Below are 13,841 nucleotides of genomic sequence, written 5' to 3' on the forward strand. Positions count from 1 at the left end.
TATATATGTTTATATTTATTACATGCATTTTTTTTAAACTTATACTTACCTAGGTGGATGCAACATCGGTCCAATGCTGCATCTGCCCCCCACCACTGATCGCTCAGTTCTCAGAGCTCCGTGAGCAGAGAGCTGGTGACCGTCAGGCCTACTGAAGAAGCCCAATAGGAAGGTGTAACGCGTATGGGTGGGAGGAGTCATAGCTCATGAGTGAGGACACAATGTGACCTCACTGTCAGCATGGCGAGCTGATGATTATACGCCTGTTTTTTTTATATCCTTGTGAGAGATTATTATTCCTTTTGGGGTTTTTTTCTTTTCTTTTTTTTTAAATAAATGCTTAAAAAAAAAAAAAAAAAAAAAAAAGTAGCACTATGGTTTTTCCCTTTGGTTCATGTCATGTTACGCCGATGACTGAGGAACAAGGAGGGATTAGCAGTTGTTATACCCAGAGACAAGAGGAAGAGGAGCATTTGCTGCACCTCCTCTAGGAGGAATTTATCAGAGGCGCATATGACCTTGTAATGGGGTCTGGTATTTGAGGCGAGCAGGCATTTCATCTGAAGATGGTTGGTCACTAGAAGCACTGTGAAGACATATGAACTGTCACTATTCTACCACACAGTGGTTTCACACTTATAGCAGACTGTCACTTTTTTTATTTGCATGAAGATTTTCACTGTGTATGGGACAACATATGTTGAATTTAGATGAGAGTTTGAAGACCACTAGTCCTGCCAAGTGGGGTTTAATTGTGCCCCCTCACCCCTCAATGGAGTGCTGTAGAGGGGGCAGGAGTGGTGGGCTCAGGCTCTCATTGAGAGGCTGAGCCAGGTGCCGGTCCAGGACTGTGGGTGGATCCCGACCATATTGTTGCAATCTTTCCCCAGCCGAGACTGGTGTCTTGTCGAATACTGTCCCCCGTCGCATAGTGTCCGCCCTGTACTGCGCTTGCGCAGTACGGAGGACGCCGAAGGTCTCTGAAGATGAACGGCGCCTGCACACCGAGTCCAGGTTCAAGCCCCACCATCCAAGTGGACATAAAGTTAGAATAAAAAAAATTGCAGAGCAAAGCAAGGCTGTGCCCAAAGCATGGCGAGCAAAGCGAACCCACAAGGGGCCGTCTTACCTAGTGCTGTTTAACAGTATCTACCCTATGTCCACTTGCATGGTGGGGCTTGAACCTGGACTCAGGACACAAGGTATTATTAAGTGCGCAGTTCATCTTCGGAGACTTTCGCCGTCTCCTTGTCCTGCGTACTGAGCAAGCACTGCGCCTGCGCAGTACGGGGTGGACACTATCCGATGGGGGGGACAGTTCTCGGTAGAACACCAGCTCTGTTACATCAGCTGACAGCAGGCTTTGGCCCGCCGTCTGCTGAAAACAGGTCACAGGAGTGCAGAATGAACTGAACTGCACTCCTGTGACGCACAGGAGAAGTACAGCCAAACAAGCTTTGATTGTACCTTTTCAACTACTGACCCAAATTAAAGGGTAATTCTCCTTTAGAAATCTTGCACAGACACCCTGAGCCCGTGCAATTTAAATTCTGGTGTATTCCGTGCCTGGGAAGCCCAGGTGCTGCCTATAGACATAAATGGCTGCAGGCTGCTGTATAAACACTTGCATAGCATACAGGCATATTCCAAGTACAGCGACATGCAGCCATTTATGTCTATGGGTGGCTGTACACTGCACTTTCCGGGCAGAGAAACACGCCAGAGCTTATTATGCATAGGTCACCTGTGTGTAAAAGCCAGTATAATTAAAATGTGCAGCACAGTCAAAAGGCCATGGTGCAGTGTAAAGAAAACTAAGCTTCCTTGAAATTATGTATCTATCAGTTTCTGTAAAGCCTGGCTATAAAAAAGTCACAATCTGAGTGATAAGGCCCTTCCTGCACAAAAGCTAAGATGGATGGTACATTGAACACATACGATACATTCTAGCTTACACGTGGAACGGCAATGTTCATTCAGAATGCTCCATTTTTGGCCAGGCTTTGCATAATGTGTACGAGTATACATGAGATTTCTGTAGGTATGGCTGTGAAACAACAGCAGGAGGAGGTCACAGCCAGCTTCCCATTGGCGCTGGGGACTCAAAGACTGACAAGGATCCGGCTTGGGTATAGACAGCGCTTGATCCATGTCTTTATGGACCTTGCTTTGTGCATTGGTCCAAATCATTTGGTTGAAAGGGGGGGGGGGGGGGTTGTTTTTAGTTCCAGTGAAAAGAACTCTTAAGGCGTCAGCATACCAAGACATTTTGGACAATTTCATGCTCCCAACTTTGTGGGAACAGTTTGGGGATGACTGTGCACCAGAGCACAAAGCAAGGCCCATAAAGACATGGATCTAGCGCTGTCTATACCCAAGCCAGTTCCTTGTAAGTCTTTGAGTCCTCGGTGCAGATGGGAAGCTAGCTGTGACCTCCTGCTGTTTCACAGCCATACCTACAGAAATCTCATGTATACTCGTACTTGTATGAGCGAGTTTAGGGTAGAGGAACTAGCCTGCACAGAGTCCTGTCCTCAACCCAATAAAACACCTTTGGGATGAATCAGAGTGGAGACTGCGAGACAGGCCTTCTCGTACGACATCAGTGCTTGACCTCACAAATGTGCTTCTGAAAGAATGGCCAAACATTCACATAGACACAGCCTCGTGAAGATGTTATAGCTGCAAATGGAGGGCCATCTCAATATTGAACCCCAGGGACTAAGATTGGGATGTCATTAAAGTGCAGGTGTCCCAATACTTTTGGTAATATAGTGTATAAATGGTTCAATGTCCTTTGTAAACCTCTCCAACAAATGCAAAATTATTATGGTTGGTTTAACCAGCCTTCACACAAATATTATTTAACTTTACAAATTGTTTGAACTTTTAAGTGGACTTTCCAGTCCCTTTACAAGTCCTCATAAATAAATTCCTGACAAGTCAAAAATATACAGCAACAGTATCATTTACAAAAAAAAAAAAAAAAAAAAACCCTGTAGCTGTTTCAAGCCTTAAAACACAGTTCTTGTACTTCCGTCAAGTGCCTAGAACAGGGGTGTCCAAACTACGGCCCTCCAGTTGTTCAGGAACTACAATCCCCATCATGCCTAGTCATGTCTTTGAATGTCAGAGTTTTACAATGCCTCATGGGATGTGTAGTTCTGCAACAGCTGGAGGGCCGTAGTTTGGACACCCCTGGCCTAGAGTGAGATGAAGCAATCAGCCAGACCCCGGCAGGAGGAAGCATTTCCTCAGTCTCATATACTCCAGGGATCAGACTGCAACATTGTAACTTTGTAGCAAGTCACAAGGCGAGAGGCTGCAGCAGGTGCAGGATCTGTTTTAGGTAAAGTTCACACTGGTCCATTTTCTGTGTGCCACGTTTGCCTATTCATTTTAATGGGCTGCTGTACCTGCAAGACAACGCAGGGAAAAGGTCCCTGCACCTTTTCAAAATCGCAGCCACCCAGAAATCACATGCTACTTTTGCACCATGCGGTTTTTATACACCCAAAAATATGGTGTATTTTCCAATGTGTGGGAGGTGCCCACATGCAAGTGTGGTAATGAGTGCAATTTTACTTGCTGTCCTGCACCCGCAACAGTGTGAACCTAACCTTGGGCATTAGTGAACAGAACTGCACAGAGCCCAGATTTACTAAAACCAGTGCACACAGAATCAGGCACAGCTGTGCATAGGAACCAATCAGCTTCTAACGTCAGTTTGCTCAAAGTAACATTAAGACCCTTTTCATAGTGAGAGCGTTTTGCAGGCGCTATAGTGTTAGAAATAGTGCCTGCAATCCGCCCTCAAACTGCTGCACCATTGTCTCCAGTGTGAAAGCCCGAGGGCTTTCACACCGGAGCGGTGCGCTGTCAGGATGTCAGGAAAAGTCCTGCCAGAAGCTTCTTTGGAGCGGTGAAGGAGCGGTTTGTTTCCCACTCCTCGATCGCTGCTCCCCATTGAAATCAATGGGGCAGCGCTGCAATACCACCGGCAAAACACCGCTATTGCAGGCGGTTTTAACCCCTTTCTCTGCTGCTAGCGGGGGGGGGATAAAAGCGACCCGCTAGTGGCCGAAATGCGCTGCAAATCCAATGGTAAAACGCTGCTAAAAATATCTGCATTTTAACGCTGACGCTATGGGCACGGCAGTGTGAAAGGGGTCTATGCCCTGGTTCACACTGGTGCGATTTGACATGTCAAATCTGCAGCAATGGCAACGTCCTAATCAGCGCAGTGCCACGCAGATTTCAAAAAGTCATTTCTGTACTACTTTTTGCGATTTCGGCCTGCAATTTGCATGGATATCTGTGCAGAAACCAGCACACTGCCATTGGCTGAGAGTGCTGATCGGGAATTGGTAGGCTGCTGGTTTTCCCAGCATGCACACCCGACATACACACGGGCAGAATGGCAGAGGCTTTTTTCGTGTACCCGACATTCTGCCCGTGTGTACAGGGCTTAAGACCTCGTTCGCAAAGGGCGTATTAATCTGTGCCCTGTGTAATAGCTGTGTTTACCCCCACAGGTGTTTGTGCATTCCCCTGCAGACAATCCCATTGCTGTCAATTGGGAAACAGGGGCTGCACTGACACATGTGACATTTGTGCTCGGCCCTGATTGTACACTACCCGTGCAGCCCATGCATCCCAACTGACAGCAATGGGACTACCTGTGCATCCCTGTGCGGGTAAACATGGCTGTCAAACAGAGCACAGAGTCATAAGCCCCATGTGACCGAGGCCTAAGCTTCCCCAGGGGCAGCCAGTTTGCATCCAGGAATGGTGTTTTTGGCTGCCTGGGCCAGGAAGTAACTAAAAGAAAAAAAAAAAAAAGTTTATACCAAATAAATATACCTTCTAATCTATTTAATAATTCTAGCAGCATAAGAATTAAAAATAGTCGCTGTTGATTAAGGGTGAAGTTCTGCTTTATGGTCTTCCAATTCAAAGAGAGATATGTAAATGCTTGCGAGATAAAGGCTGTACAAGGTGACAGTTATACACAGCAATGGCAGATATATTTTATATACCTATAGCAGGTACTGACACTGCTGACAAGTAATGTACCACACCTTTTTTATTGTTGTACTATAGAAATATTCCAGCAACCTTCTGATTTTCCTGCTGCATATCTGGGGGTGGGACATGTAATTCACATTTCTAACATTAGATGAAAAGGACTGCTGCCTATCCTACTATCTATATATAGCCAATAAATAGTTATGTTATCTCTGCCGGAGACATTCACCCTTCTATTACTGCGTAGGCTACTATAGCTCCTCAAAAAAGGGGAAGGGGATAAAAGGGAAAGGACATGGACAGGTTAATAGTAGGGGTCCCTCCCAAAGTGAGGATGGCGTTCACCAATGAGGACCAATATGGGATTTAGAATGGGCAGAGGGTGAGGAATGATATCCTCAAAAAAAAAAAAAAAAGGGGGGGGTTCGTACCCTCAAGAAGAGAGGTGGGAACACACAGCGGAGTACTCCTAAAATAAGCTTTAGTGAAGATTAGCACACAATTTATAAACATTCACAAAAGATGGCAAAAAAAAAAAAAGTTTAAAAAGACAACGTTGTCCTTCTAAAAACACACTCCCGGGATACCAGCCATGCCACTTCTTCCTGTACATGGATTGGGATATGTAGCTCTTGTAGTATGTGAACCAAGATCAAAATCAGAGGTGTGATCAGCAATTCGTTCCATAACCCGCTGTATAATTTATATATCCATAGGATTCATCAGCACACGGTCACTTTGTATGCAAGTACAAGAGGCAATAATAGCATGGAAATACAGGTCAGTTTATAGCTGGAATTCCGACTTCAACCCTGTAACTGTGCAAGGAAACACTAGGGATGAGCTCAGGCGTGTTCGCATGGAACACGTGCAGAGCCCACCAGGAAGTTGGCGCAGCGCTGCGCAAATCACAGGCAATGAGACATTGCCCAATCTCTGCAGCCGCACATCGGGGCAATATCTCACTGCCTGTGATTAGCGCAGTGCTGCGCTCACTTCCTGGCGGGCTCTGCACGTGTTCCATGCGAACACGCCTGAGCTCATCCCTACCAAACACTAATGTGATATGAAAAGGTATCAATCTGTAAGAGAGAATTGACAGCTCTCAAAAACTGAGTTTCGATGGTTTGCTTTTCAGAGGCAGCTGACCAAATTAGTCAGGTGATTTGACACCTGCTGGATGCCTGTTGATTTTTTATTTATTTTTTAGGGGAAATCTTTCTGCACCTCACCTGCCTAAAGCGACATGCTGTCAAATATTGGCCATGCTGCAACTGCAAAGTGTAGCGCCAAGTCAACCGACAAATTTAACTTGCTGGGGGACAGTAAAAATGTGAATCAATTGTCCATTTCCACCAGCCTTCTGCTGCTGGTGTCAAGGAGGCCGAACGCTGATCCAGCTGCTTCAGTCATTTCTAAAGGCCCGTACACATGATCGGACTTTTTGACAACAAACATGCAAATTAGCTGTTTTGGAGGCCACATCCAACCATGTGTACGTTTCATCGGAAAAACTTTTTCGGTTTTCATTGGACTTTTGTTGGCTGTGCGAACGGACAAACTTTTTGACAACATAAGTACGATGAAGCAAAGTCCGATTGTGTGTACACAAAAACCATCTGACTTTTGTACAAAGTACAAACACGCATGCTCAGAACCAATGCAAAAGATCAGACAACAATACAGAAGTTGACCAAAGGTGGCCCTGGAGTAATTGAACGTCCTCTTTTGAAGCGTTGTCAGTACGTTGAAACGTCACTACGTTCATGTTTGTTGCCTAAAAAGTCAGATTGTGTGTGCGCAATACAAACTTACGGCCAACGCCCTTTGTACAAAAATCCAAGGGAAAATTTGTACAAAGTCCAATTGTGTGTATGGGGCTTTAGTCTGACTTGAAAAGTGAGGCCCCTTTCACAGGAAGGGTCCAATCAGGTCCACCTGTCAGTTTTTCAAGTGGACATGATTGGACCCTTCATTTACCGCTAAAGACTGGGGGGTGTAAATGGACCTTGTGGTGTCCCACCTACCTCCAATACAATCCAGTCTGCTAGAAAACAAAAAAAAAAACGTAAGGGGATCTGTCTCTCTTCCATTTTGGCAGATTGGAGGGTAGCCAGGTATAAACTGACTCAACTCAGCAGAGTCCGTTTACACCTGGCCACCCATAGAGCAGAGCGGGCTGTGTACAAAAACTGAGTGGACATGGACCTGTCATCCACCTGCCCTGCTCTGATCGGCAGGGGATCAACGGAAAAGTTCCCTGCTGAACTCAAAGGAGTCCATCCCATGTGAAAGGGGCCTTAGCCCCTGTACACACGGTCTGAGATTTTGCCAACCAAATCCGTCGGATTTTGCCCGTCGGATTTAGTCCGACGGATTGTGTCCGAAACTGTTGCATACATACGGTCGGGCCAAGTTGATGAAAAATCCGATCTTTCAGAACGTGATGACGTAATTTCGTTACGATGGGACTACATTCAGGCCAGTAGCCAATAGCTTTGATGTAGGAATTTGATCTGAGCATGCGTGGCACTTGGTCCGATGAAAATGCTCTACAGATGATCGGATTAGGTCCGTCCGGCCCAGTTGGTCAGGAAATATTTCCAACATGTTGAAAAATTGGGTCGGACGGAATCAGTCCGATGCATACCACACACAGTCGGATTATCTGACGACACGGTCCGATAAGACTCATTCCGACAGATTCTCCGACCGTGTGTACAAGGGCTTAGACAGACCAGGAGTTGTGGATTCATCGTGACTTTCAACTGAATGCTTGTCCCAGGACTGAATCTCGGAAGTACTGAAGCCCACCAACTAGAATTTTCAGCGGGAGGTTAGCAATTCCACTCTTTGAATTTCTATCAGTACAGTTTTCTTTTTATACCAATATGCAATAAAACCTACACCAATCAACCATAGCTTTATGACCACCTACTTAATATTGAGTAGCTCCCCTTTTGCTGTGAAAAAAAAGCCCTGACCCTTCATGGCATGGATATTACTAGACCTCTCTTATATATCTGTTGATATATGGCACCAAGCTATCAGTACAAGATAAATAGTGAGTTCAGGCCTCCTTGGATCAAACTTGTTTTTCCAGCACATCCCACAGATGCTCGATTAGATTGAGATATAGGGAATTTGAGGGCAAGGTCAACACCTCAAACTCATTGTTGTGTTCCTCAAACCATTCTTGAATCCTTTTTGCAGTGTGCATTATCTTGCTGAAAGCGGCCACTGCCATCAGGGAATAGGGGGTATACTCAGTCAGCAACAATGTTTAGGTAGGTTGTACATGTCAAGCAACCTGCACATGAATGGCAGGACCCATGGTTTCCCAGCAGAACATTGCCCATAGCATCACACTGCCTCCACCGGCTTGCCTTTTTCCCATACTGCATTCTGGTGCCATCTCTTTCCCGGGTAAGTGATGCGCACACACACCAGGCCACCATCGCTCCGTGATCCAGTTCTGACACTCACATGCCCACTGTAGGCACTTTTGGCTGCTGACACGGGTCGGCATGGGGCCCCTGACTGGTCAGCCTGCAGCTACGCAGTCCAATACACAACAAACTGCAAAGGCCATTTTTTATGCAACTTCAGGGACAACTTGTTAACTTGCTTATTCCACTGACTTTCAGATGCCACTGTAACGAGATTCACTTAAAACAGAAGTTCTGCTTATCCTCCTGCTTCTCCCTTCCTCTATCATAATTGGAAGTTTTTTTTTTTTTCTGGGCGTGCAGAGCCAGCAGGAAGTCAGTTGGCTTCCCACACTCAGAATGGCAGTGCTGGGGGCTGGAAGATGGCAAAGAACCGGCCCGAGTGATGACAGTGCTGGATCCCTGGGCTGGCGACTACCCGTTTATTAAGAGTCCGCAGCTAAAGTATTTGTTGCTCCTGACTTTTATTTTTTCCTACAAATGGCTGGAGTTCCTCTTTAACCTGTCAGTGGTCATATTATGGCTGATCCATGCATGTTCATCCCGGTACTATTCATCCAACATCTTCCAAATGATTGCAAAAGCCATCCCATGCCAATAAAATGCAGTCCCTGATCAGCGCTACAAAGTCCAGGAAAACCACTGCATGTTCAATCTTCAATGCAGCCACCCACATGACAATATATGACATTATCAATGCCCAGAGAGCCTCACATGAAAACATCCTGCAGCATCACAACTATTTAATAATGGATAAAGTCAGTGATCTCCATGGCAGGCAACCCGCAGACCAGCTGCTGTGTAGAACAGGCCTGCTGGATATCTGCAATTCTATAGGTGATCCTGCTAAGATGGGGCTGCAGTATTCTAGAGGCAGCTTGTAGTGTGGAGAAGTAATTGCAATCAATCATTCTTCCCCTTCTAAGAGCCGGCCCCGGGGACGACAATTTTCCTCATTTTCCAAAATCAGTCCAGACTGCCGCAATCACTAGCCGCTCATTAAAGAGCAACTATGACAATTGGCCAGCTCTCTGAATTCAGCCCTAATGATTAGATGTGACCTGAACTCAGTCTGATTAGCATTACTGCTCCAGGGAACTCCAGGCTACACTAGAGTCTATAACTGGGGGGTGTTTCAGCTAGGGAGGATAAATTGATTTACAGGATCTATGGATCTACCCAAGTTCCAGGTGGGAGGATACAATGACTTACAGGATCTATGGATCTACCCAAGTTCCAGGTGGGAGGATACATTGATTTACAGGATCTATGGATCTACACGAGTTCCAGGTGGGAGGATACAATGACTTACAGGATCTATGGATCTACCTGAGTTCCAGGTGGGAGGATACAATGACTTACAGGATCTATGGATCTACCCAAGTTCCAGGTGGGAGGATACAATGACTTACAGGATCTATGGATCTACCCAAGTTCCAGGTGGGAGGATACAATGACTTACAGGCTCTATGGATCTACCTGAGTTCCAGGTGGGAGGATACAATGACTTACAGGCTCTATGGATCTACCTGAGTTCCAGGTGAGAGGATACATTGACTTACAGGCTCTATGGATCTACAGGAGTTCCAGATGGGAGGATACAATGATTTACAGGATTTATGGATCTACCTGAGTTCCAGGTGGGAGGATACAATGACTTACAGGCTCTATGGATCTACAGGAGTTCCAGGTGGGAAGATACAATGACTTACAGGCTCTATGGATCTACAGGAGTTCCAGGTGGGAGGATACAATGACTTACAGGCTCTATGGATCTACAGGAGTTCCAGGTGGGAGGATACAATGACTTACAGGCTCTATGGATCTACAGGAGTTCCAGGTGAGAGGATACAAAGACTTACAGGTTTTACCTGAGTTCCATATGGGAGGATACAATGACTTACAGGATCTATGGATCTACCCGCATTCCAGGTGGGGGGATAGAATTAGTTACAGGATCTATGGAACTACCCAAGTTCCAGCTGGGAGGATACATTGATTTACAGGTTCTATGGATCTACCCGAGCTCCAGCTGGGCAGTTACAATGATTTATATGATCTATGGATCTACCTGGGTTCTAGCTAGGAGAATACATTGATTTACACGATCTATTGAGCTACCTGGGTTCTAGCTAGGATACATTGATTTACAGGATCTATGGAGCTACCTGGGTTCCAGCTGGCAGGATACATTGATTTACAGATCTACTTGAGCTCTAGCTGGGGGGATTAAATGATTTACAGGATCTAGGGATCTACCTGGGTTCTAGCACTGTGCTGCATAGCTCATGTCTAGCTGAGGCTTGGATTGCTGGTACAGTTTCCTTGCCCTCTACACGCAGCATGGAAACATTTGTTAACCCTTTTGTTGACTTCTACAGTAGAAAAATCACTGGATCTCTGCACGATTCCTCAAGTTAAATACAAGCAGGATCACGCCAATCAATTTATTCCCTAAAACCATGCATGCCTATATGCAATAATGAACAAGCAATGCTAGTGTGCAATGTGTTAGACCCTAGCATCCAACATCCACTTACAGTACTCAAAGCTGAACTCCAGGCAGATAGATGAACTACACATCAGGGAGTGGTTATACCTCCTAAAGAATCTCTATTCCTGTGCATCCAGTCCTGAGATTTACACAGCTCTGCCACACAGCACATCCCTGTCTGGCGGGGAAATCAGACCTGAGCATTTGACCTTTTAGCTGGCTGCACACTGTTCAAATTTTGATTGGTTCCCAATGAACCAGCAGAAATTCGCTCAGTGGGTGGCTCTGATATCCCTTAATCTAAATAAGCATAGCAGAAAACAATCAGCCGAACTGTGGCGGCATCCAATTAGATTGGAACATCCCATCAGAGTCATCAGATAAGATGCAGCCACTGTTCGGCTGCGGGTCAAAATGCACTAGCCATCAATCCAGCAAACTTCACATGTTTTGCCCCGCCCCCAGGCATGCGATTGGCCAGTGAAAGGAGAAGCAGCAGACTGCTGAGCTCATCTCTTTGCTCTCTCCTCCTCCCAGCCTGAGCCGTGCTGTCACATGGTGACCCGATAGAAGCCATAGTAATGATGTGTGCCTGGAGTCCCAAGCACAAGTCAGTGGGAGGGAGGAGGGGAGCGGTGTGTGTCAGGCCGGCCGGCTCACCTTCCTCTGCTGCTTCTCCCAGGCTGGATCGAGGAGCAGATCCCGGTCCCAGTCATCCTCCGGCTGCATGTAGTCTCCGGCTGCATTGGTGTGCTGCCCCTCATAGTGATCCATCATCATAGCGCTCCGATCTCTGATCTCTCCGCTCCCCCTACACGACCAACAGCCGATCCCGCAGCCACAGCTACAATGTAACCAAGTCACAGCTCAGCCCAGAGAGGAGAGCCCAGCCCCGCCCACACCATCTCTACCACATACACCATTGGTCGCTGCCCCTGCCTGGGGCTGGGAGAGCCGCTACTGGCGACAGCGGCCATCAATCACCTCCAGAGCTCCGCCCCCCTCCTCTCAGAAGGTCTGCATTGTTGGCATACTTGTGTCTGCGGTCCCTGTCATCCTCTATAGTGGGGGCTGCCAAGCTGGGCCTCCCTTGTGGGACTACAAGTCCCAACATGTCATGCCGATGCTGCAGGAGGCTCAGGCATGGACACGATCTGCCTCTGGAAATGTCAATGAATGCATCAGAGAGTCTTCTTTATTATTTATAAATTGTTTTCTACAAGAGTACAAAGTTTCCATCAATAAGACTATGTAAGAGTAACAGTAACAATACATTATATGAAAATAATGTAATAAGATAAAATGATACATAATAAGACATGATTAACGACTTGCCTACCAAGCCAGTTCAGACACTTCTTTCATATTTGTAAAAATCTGTGTTTTTTTGCTAGAAAATTACTTAGATCACCCAAACATTATATATATACATACATAATATATATATATATATATATATATATATATATATATATATACATACATACATACATTTCTATATTTATATATATATATATATATATATATATATATATATATATATATATATATATATATATATATATATATATATATATATATATATATATATATATATATATACACATACATACATACATTTCTATATATATATATATACATACATACACACACACACACACACACACACACACACACACACACACACACACACACACACACACACACATATATGCCAGTGATGGCGAACCTTGGCACCCCAGATATTTTGGAACTACATTTCCCATGATGCTTTACTATCACTGGGCTATAGTGTAGCGATGGCGAACCTTGTCACCCCAGATGTTTTACAACTACATTTCCCACGATGCTCTGGCACTCAGCAGTGTAGTGGAGCATGATGGAAAATGTAGTTCCAAAACATCTGAGATGCCAAGGTTCGCCATCACTGCTCGAGAATAGAATAGCGGTCGTTGCACATTTTTTATGTCACTGTATTTTTTGAAACACAATTTTTTGTGAAAAAATACACTTTAATGATTTAAAAACCAAATAAAACCCAATATATAACCTATTTCATATAAAATACAATATATTTTTTGTAAAATATGAAATATAATGTTACCCTGAGTAAATACAGTGAGGGGGAAAACGTATTTGATCCCCTGCTGATTTTGTACGTTTGCCCACTGACAAAGAACTGATCAGCCTATAATTTTAATGCTAGGTTTATTTTAGCAGTGATAGACAGAACAACAACAAAAATATCCAGAAAAACGCATTTCAAAAAGTTATAAATTGATTGGAATTTTAATGAGTGAGATAAGTATTTGACCGCTTTGCGAGATATGATTTAGTACTTGGTGGCAAAACCCTTGTTGGCAATCACAGAGGTCAGACATTTCTTGTAGTTGGCCACCAGGTTTGCACACATCTCAGGAGGGATTTTGTCTCACTCCTCTTTGCAGATTCTCTCCAAGTCATTAAAGGAGTTGTAAAGTTAGAAGGTTTTTCTTTTATCTTAATGCATTCTATGCGATAAGATAAAAAGCCTTCTATTTGCAGCAGCCCCCCTCAGCCCCCCCAATACTTACCTGAGCCCAGTGGTGGCCTGTCCATACAGGGCACCGCCCCCCTAATCCATGCACCTGGCCCCTAATCTACATGTGGGGTGCCAGAATGCATTGATTTAAATGTTTTTTTTGTTTTTTTTAAGCACATGATTACAGCCCAAGGCTCTAATTGGCTTAAAAAAAGGGTGGGCTCTGGGCACAGAGCACTGCGCCCTGAGCCCATCCAGTTATGTGACAATAGCAAATTAATATTCGCTAATGTCTTCCTGATTCAGCAAGCGGTTCCTGAGACCCCATTGGCCTGGGAGTCTTAGTACT

At 45.1% G+C, this 13,841-nt stretch overlaps 1 protein-coding gene across 3 annotated transcripts in view; it reads right to left on the reverse strand.

The window, feature by feature from the left end:
* Positions 1–11,834, reverse strand: part of ACTN1 (actinin alpha 1) — a 220,814-nt gene extending 208,980 nt beyond the window's left edge. The window contains exon 1 of one of the 3 annotated variants that reach the window (XM_077464719.1): positions 11,632–11,834. In XM_077464719.1, coding sequence (XP_077320845.1) covers positions 11,632–11,751 — 120 coding nt within the window. In that variant the 5' untranslated portion in view covers positions 11,752–11,834. The remainder of the gene's footprint in view (positions 1–11,631) is intronic. The other 2 variants (XM_077464721.1, XM_077464720.1) reach the window with 2 other exon arrangements.
* Positions 11,835–13,841: the final 2,007 nt, after the last annotated feature.

The sequence above is a fragment of the Lithobates pipiens genome, unplaced genomic scaffold (genome assembly GCF_037356315.1).
Source record: "Lithobates pipiens isolate NorthernLeopardFrog02 unplaced genomic scaffold, aLitPip1_a1.2 Scaffold_30, whole genome shotgun sequence".
Taxonomy (NCBI): domain Eukaryota; kingdom Metazoa; phylum Chordata; class Amphibia; order Anura; family Ranidae; genus Lithobates; species Lithobates pipiens.